At 37.7% G+C, this 25,246-nt stretch overlaps 1 protein-coding gene across 3 annotated transcripts in view; it reads left to right on the forward strand.

The window, feature by feature from the left end:
• ITPR2 (inositol 1,4,5-trisphosphate receptor type 2) overlaps nt 1-25,246 on the forward strand; it is a 490,032-nt gene that overhangs the window by 190,655 nt on the left and 274,131 nt on the right. For all 3 annotated transcript variants that reach the window (XM_077774582.1, XM_077774583.1, XM_077774584.1), the window contains exons 25-28: nt 99-264; nt 1,291-1,464; nt 24,813-24,902; nt 25,020-25,145. In XM_077774582.1, the coding sequence (XP_077630708.1) occupies nt 99-264; nt 1,291-1,464; nt 24,813-24,902; nt 25,020-25,145 (556 nt within the window). The remainder of the gene's footprint in view (nt 1-98; nt 265-1,290; nt 1,465-24,812; nt 24,903-25,019; nt 25,146-25,246) is intronic.

Raw genomic sequence — 25,246 nt, forward strand, 5'->3', positions numbered from 1 at the left:
AAGGGATATGGCTCTGAGAATGTATGTACAATTTGAACTACTTACGAATAGATTTTATGTAAATATAAGTTATTGTAGAATTATTTTTGGTTTCATAGAAAGGAAAAAAATCCAGTTCAACTTGATGATGAAGGAGGCAGGACATTTTTACGGGTCCTCATTCATCTGATCATGCACGACTACCCTCCTCTGCTCTCAGGGGCCCTGCAACTACTGTTCAAGCACTTCAGCCAGAGAGCGGAAGTTTTACAGGCATTTAAACAGGTAAGATTGAGTAGCCCCTCAATGGTGGAGAGCAGAAGCTCAGAAAATGTTGTTTATAACATCCCACCTGGCTTCATGGTTGCAGAGTTAATGAGACTGTGAGGCTTTTCCTGGGGCCGCTTTCTATGTTTAAAGATAGATGTGGCCTTGTCTTAATCCAAGACATGATCTATTTTAGAAAGAGTTCCCCATCAGTGATTTTTGGTTAATATCTTTAACGTAAATGACAGGCACCAGGATTTAGGAAGGCACTGGGGGTTAATACCATATTAGGAATTTTGTTGCCACGGCTATTATTTTGACCCCAGACTTTACTGATAAATTTGGATAGGACAAGCCACAGAGCAGAATAAATATTTTGGTTGAAAAGTGTATAAATGCACAAGAAAGGAACTGTTTTGGATCTAATCTTTGTCATCTGAATGACATCAATCTTGAGACCATTCGCAAATCATACCTAAGTGCTTACATGTGTTTCACTAATATTTATTTTATTTAATAAAGGGTTGATCTTCATTGGGAAGTTTTATAAGAATATATTAAAATAGGAAATAATTTCCGAGTACACAAATAGATATAATTATGCATATATTTGGATATGTCATATAAGATGTATAGATTATAACAAAATAAAAGTTTATACCATGAGGTTTAGACTGTATCAGAATTTTCTTCCACTTATTTTTGTATTTCTGTCTCTTTTCAAACACATAGATTCTTGGAGAAATGAACTTTAGCAGTGAAACTAGAGTTGCGGTATCTTTTATTTTACATTACTTCATTAGCAGTTTGCTAGGGCTCACTTTTTAAAAATTTATATTTCTTTACATGTTGGGTTAGCTTACCTTACCTATAGGTAAGTTTTCACGCTCAATAGACATCTAAAACATCCATAAATATTCTAGCAATCTGAAAATTGAGCTGAGGGACAACTTTGTCGAAAGACTTGGGATTTTTGACACACATCAAATAGGAATGAAGGAATTTCCTGAAGTACATTAAGGGTTCAGAGTTTTCTGTTTCCAGGTGCAACTGCTGGTGTCCAATCAAGATGTAGATAACTACAAGCAGATCAAGGCGGATCTAGACCAGCTTCGACTCACTGTAGAAAAATCTGAATTATGGGTTGAGAAGAGCAGCAGCTATGAGAATGGAGAAATGGGTGAAAGTCAAGTAAAAGGTGGTGAAGAGCCAATTGAGGTTCGTTTTCAAGATATGTTTGGAAATAATCGTATTTCAATTTTTAAGTCATATGCTGTATAGCCAAAATTGTTCATAAACAAAAATTTAATTCTGAGTAATACAGCATCAAAATTTGATTTGCCAAATCAATTAAGTCCACAAGCTGTATTTTGGAATTAATTTTCGGCAATTGCTATCGCTTCTTAGCTCGCTTGCCTACTTTTTCGCTCTTTCTGCTTTTCACCATAAATCCTACAGTCCAGGAATCAGGCCAGTAGGATGGAGTGAGATGGAGAAAGGAATGGGTCTTAAGCATAGACTTGAAGAAAGAGGTGAAATTTTATTGTCACCATTCACCATGGCTATTTACTGCCAACCTGTAAATCATTCCTTTCTTTATTGCATATCCTTATATAATACATAAAAATAGCTAAATGGAACAATATGCTTTAGTGACAGCATGAAAATAGAAAAATTCTGTATTTGCTCTAAAGAGTGGGAAGACGGTGATCCTATGTCTTCTGTTGTATAGGTTTTAGTTTTCAATGGGTTAATTAATTGCTGTTCTCACATTTCACTAAATACTAAATAACCTGGGGCGCCTGGGTGGCTTAGTCGGTTAAGCGTCCGACTTTCACTTAGGTCATGATCTCACAGTTCGTGGGTTCAAGCCCCGCGTCGGGCTCTGTGCTGACTGCCAGCTCGGAGCCTGGAGCCTGTTTCAGTCTGTGACTCCCTCTCTCTCTGACCCTCCCCTGCTCACGCTGTCTGTCTCTCTCTCTCCTAGAAATAAATAAAAATCTTTAAAAAAAAAATACTAAATAACCGCCTAAAGTTTTTAAAGCTGTATTTTAGTGGTAAGACTTAGCAGACCAATGCCAGCATCACAATTGATAAGATATTGTTTCTTAAATGCCTATCTAGTATTTTATTTAGTTGTTTTTAATCTGTAGGAATGTAGATTGTTTAGAGGAGATTACCTACCGTAGCTTTTCTGTTTGTTGGAATACCCAAAATACTGTGTAGTGAAAGGTGAAGAAGCAGTGGGAGATAATTTGAGTCCTCAACACGTGGAAAGGGAAGATCATCTGGTGGGTTCCTGCGTCTTCCTTGTTTCAGGACTACTTACCACTAATCTGCACAAAATTTTTGACCAAATCTGTTAGCAACTTTTTTCATGATTTTATAATGTAAGTTACTATAATGTAGAATTTCTACTCCATGTAAATTTGTTTCATGACCAGCTTTTTTGTTGTTGTTGAAGGAGTTCTTCTATAGCAGATTTAAGAAACAAGAGGACATTTAATATTTTATCTAATACTTGCTATATATCAAGTAGTATAGCAGATGTTTCCATACATAGTGTCTCTTTTTATATATTACAACAAACTATGGAGAGAGTTCACATTTCTAAGGATGAGTCAACTGAAACTCAGAAAACCCAAGGATTTCCTCACTATTAGGCAGCTCTGTGTGACTCAGCTGAGATTTTAATCCAGGTCTTTCTGATGTTACGTTCCAGGCTCTTTAATGGAAGACTGCACATTCTGATATAATATTTAAAGGTGTTAAGAGACGTATGATGCTTTCACAAGATTGGAATACCTCTTCCTTTTGCAAATACATAATTTGTACATCTTCTAGAGAGTAACCCTCATGTTGCTTCCTCTTTCAGAATATTGGATTTTTAAAAATAAAGAACAGCCCTAAACCCAAGGAAAATGCATTATGCTCTTTGTAAAAGTTTGCTAAAAAATCACTTGAGAGTATAGGTGAGATGTTCCATGAAAGATCTTAGTCATTAGTCTGCAGCTTAAGTTCCTAATTACTGAGAGAAGTAGAGAAAGACCCTCTATCATAGTGTATATCTATGATACCCCCTTAGCAGTTTAATAAGCAATATGTTTTGATATAAGGAAGGAGAGGTCGTTTGATTGAGGATGCCTTCAAAATACAACTGCATTCCGTGTGGGTTATTAATCTATTTTTCTAGGGATTTCAGATGAATATAAGTCAATGAAGCTGGAATTTATTTATTTGATGAGCACAGGATTTATCAGTTCAGAAAATGGTAATAACTTCAGGTGCTTGAAGCAGGAAGTGATTTAATACAAGGAATTATATTTTTGGAAAGTCTGGAGGAGTAGTACACTGTGAAGGCTGCCACTGGACTATTGATTTCAAGGTCAAGCAATCATAGCTATAATTCAGAGGTCAGGAAGCTTCTTCGGCTGCTGCCAACACTGCTGTTCCACCTCCACTGACTCACCCCTGAAAAGCATGTGACTAGGTAACGGAACACTCCTGTCCATCAGGGTTTTCTTCTCAGCCCTTACGGCCACAGAAAGATGGCCTTGAATGGATAGGGTATTAAGAGCTTTGGTGTTGAGGTCAGATACCCTAGAATTTGCCACCAAGTGTATGTGTGACTTTGGGCAACTTATTTTAATTCCTTGTGGTTATTTTTAATAGTCTATTCAGTGGACACAATAATGGTACTTAGCTCATGGGAGTACTGTGAAGATTAAGTGAGCAAACTGTGCACATGGTGTGTCAGTGAATAGGACTCCAGTGGGAAAATATAAACAATAAGGTGACATGTTATTCACCAACAAGTCAAGAAGTAAGGCTCCAGCTTTAATTAATTCATTTCTCAATGGGGTCATTATGTACATAGAGACTTCATTTTGAGACTGGTCTTTTCATGGTTGCATCATGGCAGCAGCGTCCTAGACATCTCGCCCCTGTGGGACAACACCAGGAAGGAGTATCTATGCCTTTTCATGAATTTCTGAGTCTTCTGTTTAGGGGCAAGAAAATGTTTTCCAGGCGTCGTTTAGTAGGTTCTATCTCATGTCTCCTTGGCCAAAGCAGGGCCACATGTTTACCTCTAAACCAATGGATTATAAGATTGATTTAGACTAAGTAAAAGATGACCCTCAATATCCAGGATTGGAGAACTACAGGGGGAAAGGATAGATAGCAGAACAAAACTGAAATCTGCTATCACGGAAGAACAAAGCAAGGCTGTCGGTTAATGACCTACAGCGTCTGCCAGAGTCAGTAGTCAATGAAAGCTTGCTATGCTTATTATTGGTTTTTATGTACAGCATATTGTGCTCTTGACCATGATGGGCATGGAATTATGAAATCTTAGAGTTAAAATATACTTATGGGGTATCAAGTCCAATTCCTGTGTGATATTTATTTTCTCTCTGAATAGCTTATGTGAGTGAGATATTTCTTAAGACCATACCACTCTTCTGTGTTGGCAAATTCAGTAGCTCTTGAGGTAGCACATTTTACTGAAGTGAACACATAGCTTAAGGAATAGGATATTACTAGTAAGGAGTCCCTGCAGTCCTTCCCCGTATCCCAGAAGAAACCATTCTCATGAGTTTATGATTATTCCTTTGCTTTTCTTAATGTTTTTACCACACATATTTGTATTTCTGAAACACAGGGGCATTTGAGTGGCTCAGTCACTTAAGTGTCTGACTCTTGATTTCAGCTCAGGTCATGATCTCATAATCCATGAGGTGGAGCCCTGTATTGGGCTCTACACTGGGCGTGAAGCTTGCTTGAGATTCTTTTTCTACCCCTCCCCCGTTTACACACACACACACACACACACACTCTCTCTCTCTCTCAAAAAAAAAAAAACCCATAAAAATATATGCAAAATATTTCATTTAGTCTGTTTGGATATATTTTTACCCTCCATCCTTGTTGATCTATAGCTGTAGCCCATTCACTTTTTTCTGATACGTATTAGAGAATGTACATTACATTTTATGCACATGTTTATCTAGTTAACTGTTGGTGGACATTTTCATTCTTTAAAGTTCTAGTAAAGAAAATTTGCTGCCAAAAGAAATGCTACTTTAAAAACTTTTGTATGTCACCTGATGCACATGTTTAAGAGACTCTTCCAATTAAAGACTTAAATGTGAGACCTGAAACTATAAAAATCTTAGAGGAAAACACAGGCAGTAATTTCTTTGACGTTGCCTATAGCAACACTTTTTCTACATGTCTCCTAATACAAGGGAAACAAAGGCAAAAATAAACTCTTGGGATTACATCAAAATAAAAAGCTAATATTTATTTTTTTTAAATGCTTTTATCTTTACATTCTTTTATTTTAGAGAGAGAGAGTGCATGAGTGGGGGAGAAGGGCAGAAGGAGAGAGAGAGAATCTTAAGCAGGCTGAGTGTAGAGCCCAACACAGGGCTCAATCCCACGACCCTGGGATCATGACCAGAGCCAAAATAAAGAACTTGGACACTCAACCAACTGAGCTACCCAGGTGCCCCAAAACAAAAAGCTTTTAAACAGAAAAGGAAACCATCAACAAAACACAAAGGTAACCTACTGAATGGAAGATATTTGCAAATAATATATCTGATAAGAGGTTAATATCCAAAATACATAAAGAGCTTATACAACCCAGCCCAAAAAAACTGAATCATCCAACTAAAAATGGGCAGAGGACTAGGGTTCCTGGGTGGCTAAGTCAGCTGAGCATCTGATTTTTTATTTTGTCTCAGGTCCTGATCACAGGGTCATGGGATCAAGCCCCATGTCAGACTCCATGCTGAGCATGGAGCCTGCTTAAGATTCTGCCTCCCTCTCTCTCCATATCCCTCTCTCTCTCTCTCTCTTTCCCTTTGCCCCTTCTCCCCTCTCATACTCTTTCTCTCTCTCTAAATAAAAAAGAAATCTATTTAAAAGATGGCAGAGGACATAAGTAGACATTTTTCCAAAGAACACAAACAGATGACCAACATGATAAGATGCTCAACATCACTCATCATCAGGGAAATGCAAATTGAAACCACAATGAGATATCACCTTACATGTGTCAGAATGGCTAAAAATCAAAAAGACAAGAAGTGTTGTCAAGTGTTGNAATCTATTTAAAAGATGGAAGAGGACATAAGTAGACATTTTTCCAAAGAACACAAACATGACCAACATGATAAGATGCTCAACATCACTCATCATCAAGGAAATGCAAATTGAAACCACAATGAGATATCACCTTACATGTGTCAGAATGGCTAAAAATCAAAAAGACAAGAAGTGTTGTCAAGTGTTGGCAAGTATGTGGAGAAAAGGGAACCCTTCTGCACTATTGATAGCAATGGAAATTGGTACAGCCACTGTGGAAAACAGTATGGAGGTTCCTCAAGAAATGAAAAATAAAAATACCGTATGATGCAATAATTGCATTAGCGAATATTTACCCGATGAAAATGAAAACACTAATTTAAAAAGATGTATGCACCCTTACTTTTATTGTTGTATTATTTACAGTAGCCATGATGTGGAAGCAACCTAAGTGTCCACTGATAGATGAATAGATAAAAAGATGTGGTGTATGTATGTACACACACAGACACACACACACACACACACAGGAATATTACAAAGCCATAAGAAAGAATGAGATTGTGCCATTTGCAATAGCATGGATGGACTTAGAGGGTATTATGCTAAGTGAAATAAATTGGACTGAGAAAGATAAAAACCATATGATTTCACTCATATGTGGAATCTAAAATAAAACCAATGAATAAACAAACAAACAGCAAAATCAGATCTGTAAATACAGAGAACAAACTGATGGTTGCCAGAGGATGGGGAAGTAGAGGTTAGGCAAAAGGGATGAAGAAGAATAGGAGATCTAGGTTTCCAGTTATGGAATGAAAATAAGTCACAGGAATAAAAGGCACAGTACGGGGAATATAATCAACAACTATGTAAGTGTAGTGTGATGATAGATGGTAGCTACACTTGGTACTGTAATACAGAGAGAAGTTGAATCACTATGTTGTATACCTAAGCTGATGTAACATTGTGTGTCAACTATCCTCAAATCAAAAAAAAAAATTTAAAAAGAGACTCTTGAGGATATATATTAGGTGTAAAACATCTAGTATGTTTACTTTTACCAAATAATGCCAGTTGATTTCCAAAGACCAGGTGACACTCCCTCCAGCAATATGTGAGAGTTCCTTATCCTCATAACTGCTGGTTTTCTCGCTTTTCCATTTCTGATAACTTGGTGCATTGGCACATTTTCTCTGTTATGATTTTGCTGAAATTACTCATGAGGTTGAGCATACTTTCATATGCTTATTGGCCATTTCACTTCCTCTTCCATTTTAGATTAGGTTAAATTTTGTATGGCAAGTCAGTTGAGTCCTACCAATCCATGTATACCTACTTGGTATACAAGTGTACTTGGTATTCTTGACTTCAGGTTATGATTATCCTATCCTATAAGTTCAAACTTATGTGCAATCTTTTCATCTGTTATTTCTTTTTCTCTTACTTTGTTGTATTGGTAAGTTTTTTCCAGTATAATGTTGAAAAGATAATGGTGATAACAGCTATCCTTGCCTTGTTTCTGATTTCAAAGGGAATGATTTTAATATTTCACTATTGAACGATGTTTATTATCCATTTGTTTTGTAGATACCCTTTATCAATTATACAAATCCCCTTCTATTTCTAGTTTGCTGATTTTTACCATGAATGGTTATTGACTTTAATTAAATACAGTGTAAGCATTTATCAAGATTATGTTATTTTTCTGTAATCTTAATTTGCTAATTTTTAAAAAGTTTTCACTTAAGTTCTAGTTAGTTAACATATAGTGTAATATTAGTTTTAGGTGTACAATATAGTGATTCTGCAATTCCATATATCAGCCAGTACTCATCACAAGTGCACTGCTTTATCCCCATCACCTATTTCACCCATCCCCCCTTAATCTGCTAATTTTTCAAAAATATTTATTTTTATTTATTTTGAGAGAGAGAGAGAGCTCAAGTAGGGGAAGGGGCAGAAAGAGAGGAGAGAGAGAATCCCAAACAGTCTCCCTTCTGTCAGCACAGAGCCTGCTGTAGGGTTTGTGGGGCTCCATCCCACAAACCACGAGATCATGATGTGAGCTGAAATCAAGAGTCAAATGCTTACTTGACTGAGCCACCCAGGCACCCCTTAATCTGCTAATTTTTCTAACATAAATCATAAATAGAGCTTCTACCATAATAACCTTGCATTCTAAAATAAATGTATCTTGGTGATAATTTTTTACATTGCTAGATCCAGGTTGCTAATATTTTGTTTAGGATTTAACATCTATGTTGTCGATGAGACTGGCCTATAATTTTCCTTCCTTGTACTGTTTCTGTAAAGTGTTAGTAGCAGGGTTAGACTGATTTCATAATAAAGTAAGTTGCAAGATCTTCCCCTTTCTGTGCATATGATTAGATATCTATTCCATAAATGGTTTTTAAAATATTTTTTTACAAGTTTATTTATTTATTTTGAGAGAGAGAGAGCAAACATGAGTGGGGGAGAGGCAGAGAGAGAAGGATAGAGACAGAATTCCAAGCTAACAGCATGGAGCCTGATGCGGGGCTTGAACTCACAAACCATGAGATCATGACCTGAGCTGAGGTCAGACACTTAACTGACTGAGCCCCTATTCCATGTTTGACAACACTTATCTGTGAATCTGTCTGGGCCTTGGATGTAGTTTGTGGGAAGATTTTACTACTGATTCATTTTCTTTAATGGATATAAATTCATTCAAATTTTCTATTTTGGGTCAGTGTTTTGTATATTTTTCTTGCCCATATGCTTTAGTTTTCTAATTTATTGGCATATATTTTTTCATATTCTTTCATTATCTTTTAACATTTCTGCTATCTCTTTAGCTTTGGACCCCTTATTTTATTCCTGATATTGTTTACTTATATTAACTTTTTTTCTTTTGTCTCTTTAGATTTCACTGTTTGTGCTGTATACTTCTGTGGGTTCTGACAAATGTACAATGTCATGTATCATACCAGCATTGCACATATTTTGATCATTGTTTTTTATGAATCCATTTTTGGCATTGTTGAGCTTCTGGGTTTGTTATTTTATTATATTTGCACTATAACCTTTTCTGTTGACATACTTTTCAGACTTAAAAAAATTTAATNCTAATGAATCCATTTTTGGCATTGTTGAGCTTCTGGGTTTGTTATTATATTTGCACTATAACCTTTTCTGTTGACATACTTTTCAGACTTAAAAAAATTTAATGGTATAATTTCCTTCTAAGGGAACTGCATTCCACAAATTTTGACAAATGCCATTTGCATTATTGTTCAATATTAGATATTTTTAAATTTCCGTTATGACTTCATCTTTCTCCCAGAATTACTTGGAAATGAGTTCTTAAGTTTCCAAATGTCTAGACAAAGTTTATCTCTTTTTGTTGTTGAATTCTTAATTAATTAACCAGTGAGTGGCAAGAGAACATGGTTATGATGCTATCAGTTATCCAAAATTTGTTGAGACTTGCTTTTTGGCCCATTATATACCGTCAAGTTTTGTTAAGTGTTTTATGCAGGCGTGAGAAGAATGTGGACAGGTGTAGCGTTCCTTGTATATGGCTAGTAAGTCATACTTATTGTGTTTGAATCATCTATCTACTTACTAATATTTTTATTTTATTGACATATCAGTAATTAAGAAAGACTTGACATTTCCACTACAATGGTAGGTTTATAAATTTTTCCCTGTAGTTTTATTAATTTTTACTTTGCATATTTAAAAATTTTTTAATGTTTTTATTTATTTTTGAGAAAGAAAGAGAGAGAGAATGAGTAGGGGAGGAACAGAGAGAGAGGGAGACACAGACTCTGAAGCAGGCTCCAGGCTCTGAGCTAGTTGTCAGCACAGAGCCCTATGTGGGGCTCGAGCTCATGAACCATGAGATCATGACCTGAGCTGAAATCAAATGCTTAACTGACTGAGCCACTCAAGCGCCCCTTTATATATTTTAAGGCAATTTTTGTTTGGTTTTCTTGCACTTAGTTTTTTTTTTTTAATTTGTGTATAGTTGACATGTTTAAAAAATGTTTTTTTAATATTTATTTGTTTTGAGATAAAGAGAGTACGTGCATACAAGCAGGGGAGGGGAAGAGAGAAGGAGAGAGAAATCCCAAGCAGGCTCCATACTGTCAGTACAGAGCCTGATGTGGGGCTGAACTCACAAACCATGAGATCATGACCTGAGCCGAAATCAAGAGACAGGCACTTAACCAACTGAGCCACCCCAGTGCCCCTAGATGACATGACAAGGCTATTTAATTTGATGCCTATAAATTTAAAACTATTTTTTACAGGGAAAAGTACCTCTATCAGTTGAAAGATATTTTCTCCCACTTCTGATAATAATGTTTCATGTCTTCAGGCCTCTGTTAGTGCTTTGAGAAGTTTGCTGTCTGTTGAATAGTGGGGCTGTAATTCTGAAACTGATTAAGTGTTTGTTAAACCTTATTATTGCTTCAAATATCTGTTAATTTCCTTTTTATATTTTCCATACCTGGGACTTTGTGCTGAATCTGAATAATTTCTGTAGACTCATCTTAAGTCCCTCTTTGAATATGTCTTATCTGCAGTTTACCTACTTAGACTTTGTAATTTCAGTCATTATATTTTTTCTTACTTGCAATTTGATTTTTAAAACAATCCTTTTGGTCATTTTTGATCATCTTTTGTTGCTTGCTAATTTTTGTGATTCCTTATGACTATTTTATAGACCTTGTATAATAATTCCAGGATCAGAAGTCCTTGGGTATTTTTTATGATTCTCATTCATGTTGCCTGTTTCCTCATATATTTGGTCATCTTTGATTATGAGCTCATACCTTTTTTAATAGGCTACTTTTAGAGCAGTTTTAGATTTAGAGAAAGATTGTGCACAAAGTGCAGTAAATTTCCATATACTCCCCCCATGTTCATATTATCATTAATGTGGTACATTTATTACTTGATAAGGCAATATTGATACATTACTATTGATTAAAGCCCATAGAGGTACTTTAGGTGTTATGCCTGGTGTTGTACAATTCTATGGGTTTTGACAAATGCATAACATCACACATGGTATCATCACACAGAAGAGCTTCACTGCCCTAAAAATCCTGTGTTCCACCTGATTGTCCTTCCCTTGTGAAACCCTGAGTCTGGGAATCCACTGATCTCTTCACTGTCTCTGTAGTTCTTCCTTCTCCAGAATGTGGTATGGTTGGAATCACACAATATAGTTTTTGGAGACTGGCTTCTTTCATTTAGCAATACACATTTGAGGTTCTTGTATGCCCTTTTGTAACTTGCTCACTCATTTCTTTTATCACTGAATACACCCCATTGTTGGATGGACAACAGTTTATCCATTCACCTATTGAAGGACATCTTGGTTGCTTCCAGTTTTTGGCTGTATGAATCATGCTGCTGTAAACATTCGAATGCTGGGTTTTTTTTCCACTTGAGGCCTCAAGGCTGAAACTGGGTGTGTTTTCCTCCTGAGTATTTGCGATTGCCTTGGCCTGATGCCAGGGGTTGCTGCTGGCCTGAGGCCAGGATGCTTTCTTCTCATACAAGATATCTGTCGAAAGGCAGGAGTCTCAGGTTTAGTTCTCCAGATTTGACACTTGCTTAGAACTGACTTCATTTGTGTTGCTAGTATTGGCATTTACCTTCAGGAAACCTTATCATATTGCCTTAACGCTTAGAGTTCTGATTTGGTTTCAGGTTACTTTTTGTCTTTTTCTTTTCCCGGGTAGATGGAAGATGGGGTTTTGGAGTTCTCCTTTGTTTTCTGTGAGCCGAGAAATGTACTTGAAATACGTTCTTTATTTAGGGTGTAGCTGTTTTGTAACAGGAGAGCCGTTTGCAGTTTCAAATTTGCTACTCTTGCAGAAGTCTGTGAGAATGTGTTTACGTAGATATTTAGTAATTTAGAAAACTTATTATGAACTTACATTCTATGGAACTTTATATGTATAATTCCTCTGAGGGTTATGTTTAATCCAGAGAAAATTTCATTTGCTTCTGTGAGGCACTTTGGGTTACTTTATTTTTTGTAACTATATTAAACAACCTTTTTGGCTTGGGATGTTTGAGGACCGTTTCTTAGTGGGAATTCTAGTCCCAAATCTTAAGTGGAGTTGCGCTGTCTTGGTAAACAGGAGCTCAGGAGAATTCTTCTCCCTTTTTTTGCCTTTGACCAAGCCAAGGCCAAGTCAGGTACCTCTTTGTTCTTCTATGGGCCACATCTTTTCCTGCTTTATTATTCTGGATATCTCCTCTAAGGTTTTCTGGTTTTAAGGCAGGGTCTCTAATCAGAACTCCTGTCTTGCTTGGGATTCAGACTTTGTTTGCTTTCCATTGTGTGTGTGAGACATATTCAAACTCAGTCTCCAGGTTCTAAGATATGGACGGATGCCCTGGGGGCCAGTCCTGTTTGAATCCAGTGGTTGACTACTGCTTGGAAATTTTAATGTATTTTTATGTTTTCTGGCCTCTGTTTATTTCCTTTTTTTCTTTTTACTAAAAAAATGATTTTTTTTTTTTTTTTTTACTAAAATGGGATATTTAAAAGGTTTTATCTATCACTTTTAGATGTTGTACTTGGAGGGCTTTCTCTCTGGACTTCTACTTTGACAGTTCTTAAGTTTTCTTCAAACTCTGCAAGTCTTTTCTTCAAACTCTTCTTTATTTTGAGCCCATACATTTGTCCTTTTAATGTCTCTTTACTGATGCTAGGTTTGAGGCAATGAGGACCGTATCTGAACCATCTCTATTTGATTACTGTTGTGCCTCTCTAGGGCAAAATCCTTCTTTTGAATATTCTACTTTAAGTGTAATTTCAATTTCTTCACCATCGTGCTTCCGTAAGCCTTTGTACACACCTAAACTTCCCATTTCCCTCCTTGAAGTTCAATATCTATAATCAGATCTAATGTTTAAGATATGACTCTTGCCCTCAAAGAATGAACATGTACAAAACAATATGACAAAGTGCATGATTAAATACTGAAGTGTGTTCATGGAAATGAGGGAGGAGTCACCATGGGCTTGAGGACTTGGAGAAGGCTGCACTATTTTGAAGGGTTGAGAGGACTTAGTTAGCTAACATATGGGAGAATAGTAGCAAGAGAAACAGAGTTCAATAAGAATAAATGGTCTATATTAAAAGTGTCTGGAAATCAGGAGCCCCTGAAAATTCTTGGGGTTGGGAGGTAAGTATACTATCTTAGAAAATTTAGTCTGGCAGAACAAGAGACTAAGTGTGGGGACCAAATAGGAGCCTCTTGCTTAAATTGAGGTGTGAGGTTATGCAAGTATGAACTAGGGCAGCAGGGGTAGAAATATATATACACTGGTGGGTAGATTGCAAAGACGGGCAAGTGGTACTTTTATAATAGCTTAATATAAGGAGAAAGAAGTGATAAACTACAAAGTTACTAACGTGCACAGCCAAATAATCTATGCTTTGCAATGAACCAACTGCCAAAGCTCGTGACAATTTATTGTAAACAGGGTGAAATATGTCACAATATCAATGGAAACAGCCAGTAGCAGGCAGCATGCACTCTAGCAGGCCAATACAGATAATCATCCTTTGTTGTTCAGTAAATCTTTACAAAGGCCCTAAACACAGAATGATTAGCATTGTTTTAAAACAGCTCATAATGGTCTAACTTTGTGCTTGCTTAGATATCAGAAGACCAGATAACATTAATGTGATTCTTTTTTTTTTAAATGTGGTTCTTCATCTTAGTAATAAAAAAATGTTTCCTATAACATAAAAGTTTTTTTTTCCCCCTCAATGGTAAGATCCCTTTACCTTGGGCAATAAGTATGAATTGACAATTCGTCTACTAATATTAACAAATCTCAGCATATAATACCAAACTCTCCTATTATTGTAGTCGATCTCCTACAGAGCAGAGAATAGGATAGATCTGGTCATTAGCACTTAGTGCTTTATTACCTGTTGTATATTATAATATTTTCTTTTATTAAACTTATTTTCCAGGGCATTAGAAGACTATACTCTTGTGGAAAGATTAAAGGCTAGAGTAGAACAAGTTGCCAATATCAGTAGCATTACTAATTCATCACATTCAGATAGGTGTTGAATTCTAAATATAGGAAAGAAGGATTAACTCAGGAAACCATATCCGAAGGGGTTAAGTCAGGATTGCCCTTCAAGTTCATCCACGTCTTTATTAAGCATTGAGAAGTAGGTTGGTTGGGCATCATGGAGCTCCTAAGAGAAGATCCCACTCATGCTATTTATTTTGGTTGTTAATTTTTCTTCACAATGATTGTGTTTCCATGTCTGTATATCTGTATCTCTATATTTATTTTCCCTCCTATNTGCTTCTTTTTTCTTTTGTTTTGTTTTATTCATTTCTGAGAGAGAGAGAGAGAGAGAGAGAGAGAGAGAGAGAGACAGTGACAGTGTGAGCAGGGGAGGGTCAGAGAGAGAGGGAGGCACAGAATCCGAAGCAGGCTCCAGGCTCTGAGCTAGCTGTCAGCACAGAGCCCGACATGGGGCTTGAACCCATGAACTGTGAGATCATGACCTGTGCCAAAGTCAGACGCTTAACTGACTGAGACACCCAGGCACCCCTGCCTGCTTCTATTTATTATTTATTTATTTATTTATTTATAAATAGTTTATTGTCAAGTTGGTTTCCATATAACACCCAGTGCTCATCCCCACAGGTGCCCTCCTCCATGCCCATCACCCCCTTCCCCTCTCCCCCATCCCTATCAGCCCTCAGTTTGTTCTTGGCATTCAAAAGTCTCTCATGGTTTGCCTCCCTCTCCCTCCCCCGCTATTTTTCCCCTTCTTCTCCCCCATGGTCCTCCTTTAAGTTCCTCCTAATTCTCCTATACGTGCAAACATATGGTATCTGTCCTTCTCTGCCTGACTTATTTCGCTCAACATAACACCCTCAAGTTCCATCCATGTTGCTACACATGGCCAGATTTTGTTCTTTCTCATTGCCATGTAGTATTCCATTGTATAGATAAACCACATCTTCTTGATCCATTCGTCAGTGGATGGACACTTAGGCTCTTTCCATGTTTTGGCTATTGTTGAGAGTGCTGCTATGATGGCCAACAGACACATGAAATGATGCTCAGCATCCTTCCTCATCAGGGAAATACAAATCAAAACCACACTGAGATAACACCTCACGCCGGTCAGAGTGACTAAAATGAGCAAATCAGAGGACTCTAGATGCTGGCGAGGATGTGGAGAAATGGGCACCCTCCTACACTGTTGCTGGGAATGTTAACTGGTGCAGCCTCTCTGGAAAACAGTGTGGAAGTTCCTCAAAAAATTAACAGTAGAACTCCCCGATGACCCAGCAATCGCACTGCCTGCTTCTTTTTAAAAAGCTTACTTATACTCTTATTGATCGAGAGTCTAATGTTTGAACCATCTATCAGGTTTTTACTTCAGAGACCGTTGTTTTCATTTTCAGGGTTTCTAATGGGTTCTTTTTCATATCCATGCTGTATAGATTCATATCTGCCCATTTAATTTCGTAATTTTCTGTTCTTTTAATGGATGTATAATGTAAGGAACAGAATTAACTGAAAAATATCCTTGGGTTTACAGACAGCAAACTGGCTGAGCTGTTTAGGGGGTCAGAGTGGGTGGTGTGGGAGGCAGTGTCTTCTCTTTTAAGCAGCTGTACACCAGTTTGGCTTCTGATGGACAGAACTGTGGCTTCCACTCCTCAGCCAGAACTGTCCAATTTCTATGGACTCCTAGTTGGTGTTCCTGATAAATTCTTATAAACAATGGGCACCTAAATGCAGACAGCCTAGTGCCCAAGACATTAGTGTGCACTTTCATAGGTAGATTGTTCTCACACTTGCCCTATAAGAAGTTACTACAAGGTGGCAGGAGGAGCAATTACTCAGAAATTGAGACCTACACTGGTGTTTGGCATAGCTCCCAGCCCCTATATGGGATGATAGAAGGATGGGGGACACACACCTTCTTTTGCTGACACTTGGCTTGTGCTTTCCCCCTTTCCCAATGAAACTGTTCTTTATCTATGCTAAGGGATGCTATGGAGTTATCCAGGGCTTGTGGTAACCACAGAGGGGCCTACATGGTGCGCGAGATGTTATTCCTCACTTTATCTCTATGCATATTTTATTTATTTATTTTTCCCAGGGGAATTCTACCAGACATTTATTTATTTATTTTTCTTAAATAGTTTATTATCAAGTTGGTTTCCATATAACATCCTGTGCTCATCCTTATTTTAAACATACTTATAAGTCCTTGAAGATTTTGCATTTCGCTAGGAATGATATACTCTCCCTAAGGTTTTTTGTTGTCTTAGCGTCAACTTTCCTCATAAGTATTTGAATTTTCGTTTGCAGATTTATCTTAGTGAGACAATGAATTTAATTCCTTCCTTTCTTCTCTCCCTCCTTTTCTTTCTTTCCCTCCACTGTTTTTTCTCTTTTTCTCTTTAGGCACACCTTCCTTGTCTCATGGTTTTTTTGTTACCTTTGTATGCTATTATTCTTTAAAAGCAAAAACTGGTTTCCATTCTTTACCTACTGCTTCTGATCTGTTTTCTTTGATAAGCAAGGAAGGCAAGGAGACAGAACCCTGTAGAAGGATATCTTGAAAGACGATTGTGCTTTTACAAGTGTTAGTACTTTGATTCTGCATAGCAGGAAAATAGTTCTACATAAACTTTGTTTCTTCAGCAAAACTTCTGATTGACTAACTCTTGACAAAAGCAACAGGTACAATTTCTAATCTTCATGGCTTGGTACAGATGGAGTCCATGTGCTTTCGACAGAACCTTCCTGCTACATGCCTTTGCCCCATGAGGGACACTGTGGTAATTGCATGAAGAACTTTTGTCCATTGATTTTGGATTTGCTTTCTGGAATTTTCCTTTTCCAGATTTTGTTTTCCTATCTCCATTTTTAAAAAATATTTTTTTAATGTTTTATTTATTTTTGAGATAGAGAAGACAGCCAGCGTGAGCAGGGGAGGGTCAGGGAGAGAGGGAGACAGAATCTGAAACAGTCTCCAGACTCTGAGCTAGCTGTCAGCACAGAGCCTGATGCGGGGCTCGAACCCACGAACCGTGAGATCATGACCTGAGCCGAAGTAGGACGCTTAACCGACTGAGCCACCCAGCCACCCCACCTATCTCCATTTTTTACAATATTTTGCCACAGACCTTGTTGTATATGTAGGTCATTTGTTTATATAACATACATATCCTGTCTTTGCCTGTGAGCAAATGCTACTGAAGGTGACTGCTTAGATGAGTGTCATCTTTCACAAGATACATATCTGAAAATGAAGTTTTGGTTTTGAGCCAAATGCTACTTTTACACATCCTCATTCTCTTTGGTTGTAATGCAAATTCCTAAATGTAATACTTAAATCTCCTGAACTTGTTTCTTTGAATCACTTCTACTATAAGAGTCTTTTCCCTTCTTGTCTTTTGGCCTACATTTAAAATTAATGCTGTTTTAGTATAAACTTAGTATTTCCCTTCTTTTTATAAAGAACAGTTCCTGTCTTGCTATTTTTTTTTCCACTTTGCCATTTGTTCTCAATTTCATATAAGTTGTTAGTGAGAATTCTATGTTTTTATATGGTTTCTTTTCCTCAGCAGGTAGCTTATAAGAATATGACAGAAGTTGACTCATTCACATGAGAGCATACAGATGTCATTGGACCAGGCACTAACGTTTCTGTAATGCTTGCTTGCTGAAGAGTGAGTCTAAAAGAAGGTGCCGATGGCTTACCTTTACATTCTGTGCATATAGCCCCCTTCTCACAGCTACCTCAGGGAGTGTTGTGATATGATTGTTTCTAGGGAAGCTTCTTTCACATAGCATATCAGGTATCAGACACAGTCTCTGAGGGCTGTATTATATTGCTGTTTTCATTTCCTGTATGGTGCCTTCTTATTCTGTGTCACCCTGTTGTCGAAAGGGTTACCTGCCCTTTCTATGTTTTATATAACACTGGTAAGGATTATATTAAAAAGTATTATAGTATAAATACAGTATTATAAAAAGTGTTATATATTGCTGTACTGTAATGGGTTCCTGATGCATTTTTAGGAAAACAACTATGAGTTTACATTGAAAAGACTTGTCATCAATTTATTCCCTATTTTCCTGAATTTCCTCCAATGCACTTAGTGGCGCAACTTCTTTTGGTACCTTATTTATCAGAGATATAGATGGTCAAGGAGACTTGGGATATTTTTTAGGACATCTGATTAGACATCATCAAATGCTAATTTAAAGGCTGTCAAATGAGTCAGAAAATGCCAATATTGTATTTGTCTTGGGCAAAAGGGAGAGGAAAACAGGTTTAGGGTAAGGTTAGGAATATGTTTGTACCCTCTAGAAGGGAAAATATTTGGATTTGAGCTGTGGGAAGTTTGAGGGGAAATTATCTGCCAGTAACGATGGACACTGTCTCTTCTGCAAACTGTAGATCTTGGGCCAAGTCTTCAAGCAGCCTTACATGCCAACCAGAAGCAGAAACTGTCAACCATGGCCCCGTAATTGTCCAAATTAGCTTTACATCCAAGGTCAGATAAATAGTAGATCTAGGGTGATCTTAGGGATCTGCAACCCTCTAGAAGTCTTCCTAAATGACTGGTATATGACATTCCTCGTAGCTGGTAGGGAGAAAAAATACCATCCCACAGTGAGGTTGTCATTCAGTTGTCTGAAGGAGGTGACATATATTATGAAGGGCTTTACTTAAATTATAATCTGATTGGTGAATCAAATAAAAATACTGATTGTTAGATTTTTCCCCCCTCATATTTTGGAAGAATGTGGGAAGGGAAAAGGAAGGCATTTGACATCTGAAGTTGGGAGGATGGTGACTGGTAAATGATGCCACTGATTCAGTTGAATAGTGGCTACAGGAAGAGAAGGCTGGGGATACAGATGGTGAGCAGAATGCTTTGCTGTCCTGCTGACTTGACAACATTGCTGACTTGACAACATCCTTTAACTTCTTTGGGGTGGGGACAAAGGGAAGACATGCCCTGAGCTATTTTAATCATGCAGCTGCAGATGCAGGCAGTTCTACACAGTTGGATTTGGAAGGTTTGTTGTTGTTGTTGTTTTACAAGCATGGCTGCCAGTGTTTAAATTAAGGAGCCAGATTCCTATTAATTGGTGCCAATATTTAACTCATCATATAGTTCGTACAAGATTATTTCCCTTTATAATTTTTGCTGTTGATATAAAAGAGTTTCCTTGACTGATGCAAGATAAATTTTGGAGGTTAGCTGTATTCAGAACCAGTATTTGTTTAAGTATTCACTCTTTGAGTCTCTGCCTAGAACCCTGCCATCCATCCAATTTCTACAGTCTTCTAGAAACATCTAGACCCTTCTAGACTATTCTTGCTATATTGTTTCTGAACCTACTGCTTTATGTTATAGTATGTGCTATGCAATTAAAGATCTAGATGCCTCTATAAAATCACTGAACTAAGCAGTTTCCCATATTCCATTAGAGGAAATAAATTCAAATTCTTCCAGAGGATAAGACATAATTATAGTAAAGTGCAAATACTTTTGGAGAGCTGTGTTTATTTTTCATCACTGTTGCCGAAAGGGTAATTGGGGTATCTACTATATGCATGGGACTATTCTAAGTGTTACATATTTTTTTTTTCTGAGCCTACTCAGCTTTGGGGCTCTGCATAAGTTACACTTCTGTATTTTGTACCTTACTAATAGTTTGTTCACTAGAATGAAGTCAGGGTTTGTAGAGTTGGCCACTAACTTAAGATTGAAGTTATATAGGATAAAAAAATATAATAATTTTCTGCCCTTTCTGGAAGAAAACTTTTGGAACACCTTTACTTAGAGCATTCTGGCATCAAAATAAAAAAAATAAAATAACCGTAATTATATAGTTTCCATATTTCTTAAATTCCCCTGCTCTGCTTTGGAATCATCCAGATGTTCTCTGGGTTAGTATTTTTGTTCCATTTAATTACATTGAATTATTTTCTGAAATTAAAAGGGGTTGCTTATTTAATTCTCTAGTGCTGCCTCCTTTTGTTGACTGCTGGCAATTTTAAATTAAAATAATTATTCTTCATAATTCCCATACTTAGGGAGTTTAGCATTGTCTGTATCTTCCCCCAGGCTGAACTAAAGAGCATAGCTTTTTGTAATGTAGTACATTTTGCCTGAGATTACTTTTCTTAAAACAAGACAGTTGATTTTCCTTCAGGTCATTGTTTGAAAAAATAGACTTAAGTATATCTGCCAAAGCTTTGCCTGTATTTTCAACTGATTTTTTTATAGAGGTGACATATATCAGAAAGATCTCCTTTCCACTGTAGGAGCTTTGTCAATCTTTAGACTTATCATATCTTCATCCTAGTTTGTAGTACAAACTTGGTTTTCCTTAATTTTCTTCTCTTCCAGAAAAAAAAGAACATGGCCTTTTTAGAATTCAACTTCCACCTTTGTGATCAGACAAAAGAAATTTAATTATATTTCTAGCTCTTGCAATGTCAGTTTCTCATCAACAACTTTTGCTATCAAATAGAAACTCTGTCTTATTCTCTGACCTCCTGTCCTTTTCCACCTGTAGTTTCCATTCATGTCAGCACTTGGGCTCTTTCCTTCTTCTGTCATGGCTTCGCTTGCATACATTTGTCATACAACATTTTAGGAATTACTTAGTGTCATCTTGTAGACAGTCTCTCACATTCTTTTTTTTTTAATGTTTCTATTTATTTCTGAGAGAGAGAGAGAGAGAGAGACAGTGTGGGCAGGGGAGGGTAAGAGAGAGAGAGGGAGTCACAGACTCTGAAACAGGCTCCAGGCTCTGAGCTGGGAGTCAGCACAGAGCTCGACGCGGGGCTCGAACCCACGAACCGCGAGATCATGACCTGAGCTGAAGTCGGACGGTCAACCCACTGAACGCCATCTCACATTCTTTTTTCTCTTTTATTTACCTGTGGTGGAGGTTGGACTGCTTCCCACCCCCCCACCCCCCAGCACCTATCTATTCTAGGATAGATAGATAGGTGACACCATCCTACAATCCAACAACAGACTTCTGAATGCTTCTGTTCGTATCTGTCACTTTTTGCAATTACAACTCTATTGAGTGAAAGAGACAAGGTGGTCAGAAAAGTAGAAAGTAATCTTGAAGACTATCATGGCACAATAAAACAAAGAGAGTGGGGTTTAAAGAAAATGGTAAACAACTACAGAATCAAATGCTAAAGAAAGTTTTGGTAATTATGAGTCATTGGTACACAAAGCAATTTTAGTACAGTGTGGTAGAGAGTATTCTTTTTCTGTTTAAAAAACTTTTCAAGTTTATTTATTTATTTTGGGGGGGACAAGCAGGAGAGGGCCAGGAGAGATGGAGAGAAAGAGAATTCCAAGCATGCACCACCCCATCATCATGGAGCCTGATGTGGGGCTTGAACCCACAGACCGTGAGATGCTGACCTGAGCCAAAACCAGGTGTCTGGAGCTTAACTGACTGAGCCACCGAGGCATCCCTTCTTTTGAAAAATTTACCAGGGACCATAATCTGAGATGCATGACTTCTTTCAAGAATGGGCAGTATCACTTAAAAATGGTAGTTTAGCCTCAAGTAGCCATATTTTTCAAGAGGTGAGGAGGAATCAGTAGAGAATAGAAACTGCTCATGCACAAGAACAGAGATGAATCAGGGAGAGGAGGCAGGGGAAATGGAATTTTAAAAAGCCATGCATGAGAAGTTTTTTTTTCTCTGAGACTCAGCAGGGAAAATAAGTTTGTGGATGATACTGGAATGATGGTTGCAGATCCATGCAAAAATCATTTGCAGATGGAAAAGTGGAAACATTCATAGGCTCCATAAAATGGGAGGAGAGGTTATTTGCTAAGGTGGCATTCAGATTGGGAGCCTCCATCTTGGGCAATATTTGCCTGGACCGAAGCAAAGATGAATACAAAGCTTACTAAGGTGTGGTGATGGGTCCACACTAGTAGAGTCACTCCCCTGCTTGAAAGCTTTCATCAGAATTCTTTTTGAGAATTTATTTTTGAGAGAGGTGGGGGAAGGGCAGAGAGAGAGGGAGACACAGAATCTGAAGCAGGCTCCAGTGTCTGAACTGTCAGCATAGAGCCCCGTGTAGAGCTCAAACCCAGGAACTGTGAGAACATGACCTGAGCTGAAGTTGGATGCTTAACTGACTGAGCCACCCAGATGCCCCATCATCAGAATTCTTTGACCAGCACACAAAGTTTTTGTTTTGTTTTGTTTTTCTTTCTTGGTTTGTATTAATTTTGTGATTTGTCATGGAAATGGCTTGGGACAACATCTGGGGACAAATGAAATTACATTAGTTGGCTTTGCATCTTTCTGTTACTTTTCCCTGTGCTTAGATTGGGGTCCTCTCCAACTGTGAGAACCCAACACGATCAATATAGTCAGGAATTCAGTGTGTTGTTTGGCTCAAGTTGGACCCGACATTCATCCCAGTGCCATTTTGTACATGTTGTAAATCAGGAAGGTAATCAGACCTCACGCTACTAATTGCTCTCCCTTACAACACGCACTGGCAGTTCTTGCCTTTCTCTATACACTATTCTCTGTGTTCTTTCTGCAGTGCCCTTTGGCTACAGTGACTTCTTCACCTAACAAGTGCCCCCTCCCTCATCTCTCATACTTAAATAAATAGTTTTCATCTGTCAGGACCTTTGCTTCAATTTGACCTCCTTCATAAATCTGTCTACAGCTATAGCTGTTCTCCCTTTGCCTCTCTGAATAGTGAATTCTGCTCAGTTTAAACCTTTATTTTCATATTTCTCCCAGTTTTCTTAGTTAGACTATACTTTTCTTGTGGAATGGACCACATATTCTCTTTCTTTTTGATCCATTCATCTTTGTCTGGTACCAGGCATGTATGAAGTCTTAATAAATGCTCATTTATTAAGTTATTTGTAACATATTTTTACTTAATGATTATGAGAGTTAATATTTGAAGTATGTCACTCCCTATGTTTGTGTTTTTATTGTACTGCTACAAATAATGGTTGTCCCAATGAACTATTTTGGTGTTTCAAGACCTCTTAGTAAGATTTATTAACTTAATAATTTAAAATGTTATTTTTAATTTAAATTTTATTTTTCTTCTTCATTTTCATGATTTTGTACATGCTTGGCTGGCCCCAAGTCACGACTCTTAAGGATGTCATGGTAACCTGGCAGAGAGTTCTTGGGTTAAAGTGTTCTTTCCTTCGATCCCTGCAGTGTTTTTTCAGCCGTTATGATATGCTTCTTCACCCTTTTTTCCCCTGTAGTTTATCCCCGATGATAAAATCACACATTTTATGCCCTGGATTTTTACTCTTCCTTCTCCCATAGGCACTAAAAAGCAAGGCTATATCTTATATATTTAGCATAAGGAAATACACAGATAATGTTATGTGTAATATCTTTTACTTTTTAACTTAACTCTTTAATTATCAGTAATGCCGTTTATCTTGTAATCTGGTGGTTATTGGGAAATGGTAATCTGCATGACTCTTTCAAACGAAGGAACTTTTTATGGGATAAAAAAACCACAAAGGTGGGGCGCCTGGGTGGCTTAGTCGGTTAAGCGTCCGACTTTCGCTTAGGTCATGATCTCGCGGTTCGTGGGTTCGAGCCCCGCGTCGGGCTCTGTGCTGACTGCCAGCTCGGAGCCTGGAGCCTGTTTCAGTCTGTGACTCCCTCTCTCTCTGACCCTCCCTGCTCACGCTGTCTCTCTCTCTGTCTCCTAGAAATAAATAAAAACATTTAAAAAAAAAAAACCCACAAAGGAAACATTTAAGTACATTTTGTAATTTACTTATTATTTATTTCCGAGTTATCTATGGGATAAAAATGCATACTTGTGCTATGACCCAGCAATAGCACTGCTAGGAATTTACCCACGGGATACAGAAATGCTGAGGCATAGGAGCACATGTACCCCAATGTTCATAGCAGCACTCTCCACAATAGCTAAAACATGGAAAGAGCCTAAGTGTCCATCCACGGACGAATGGATCCAGAAGATGTGGTTTATCTATACCATGGAATACTACATGGCAATGAGAAACAATGAAATCTGGCCATGTGTAGCAACAGGGATGGACCTTGAGGGTGTTATGCTGAGCTAAATAAGTCAGGCAGAGAAGGACAAATATCATATGTTTGCACGTATAGGAGGATTAAGAGGAACTTAACGGAGGAACAAGGGGGAGAAGAAGGGACAAAATAGTGGGGAAAGGGAGAGAGGCAAACCATGAGAGACTCTTGAATGCTGAGAACAAACTGAGGACTGATGGATGTGGGGGGCAGGGGGGATGGGCATGGAGGAGGGCACTTGTGGGGATGAGCACTGGGTGTTATATGGAAACCAATTTGACAATAAACTATTTGTAAAAAAACAAAATGCATACTTGTGTTTATTTTAGGAATCAAGCATTTTAAGTCCAGTGCAGGATGGAACAAGGAAGCCTCAGATTGACAGCAACAGGGGTAATAACTACCGCATCGTAAAGGAGGTCAGCAGATGTCTACCACTTTTATATGGGCTTATGTTTGCATGGTGAATAATTTTTGCTTGTGTATTATAGTTAATATTTTATCTTTTACATTCAATGCTTTTCTTCTTTTTCAAGATTTTGATTAGACTAAGTAAACTCTGTGTACAGAATAAAAAGTGTCGAAATCAACATCAACGATTACTGAAAAATATGGGAGCCCATTCGGTGGTGTTGGACCTTCTGCAGATACCCTATGAAAAGGTTAGTTCTTAGTTCCTTAAATTTTTTTAATTTTGATATGACCTCCTATCATATACAGCAAAGTTACAAGAAGTTTTCTCCCTGAACTACTTGAAAGTAAG

The sequence above is a fragment of the Crocuta crocuta genome, unplaced genomic scaffold (genome assembly GCF_008692635.1).
Source record: "Crocuta crocuta isolate KB4526 unplaced genomic scaffold, BGI_CrCroc_1.0 scaffold176, whole genome shotgun sequence".
NCBI classification, from domain to species: domain Eukaryota; kingdom Metazoa; phylum Chordata; class Mammalia; order Carnivora; family Hyaenidae; genus Crocuta; species Crocuta crocuta.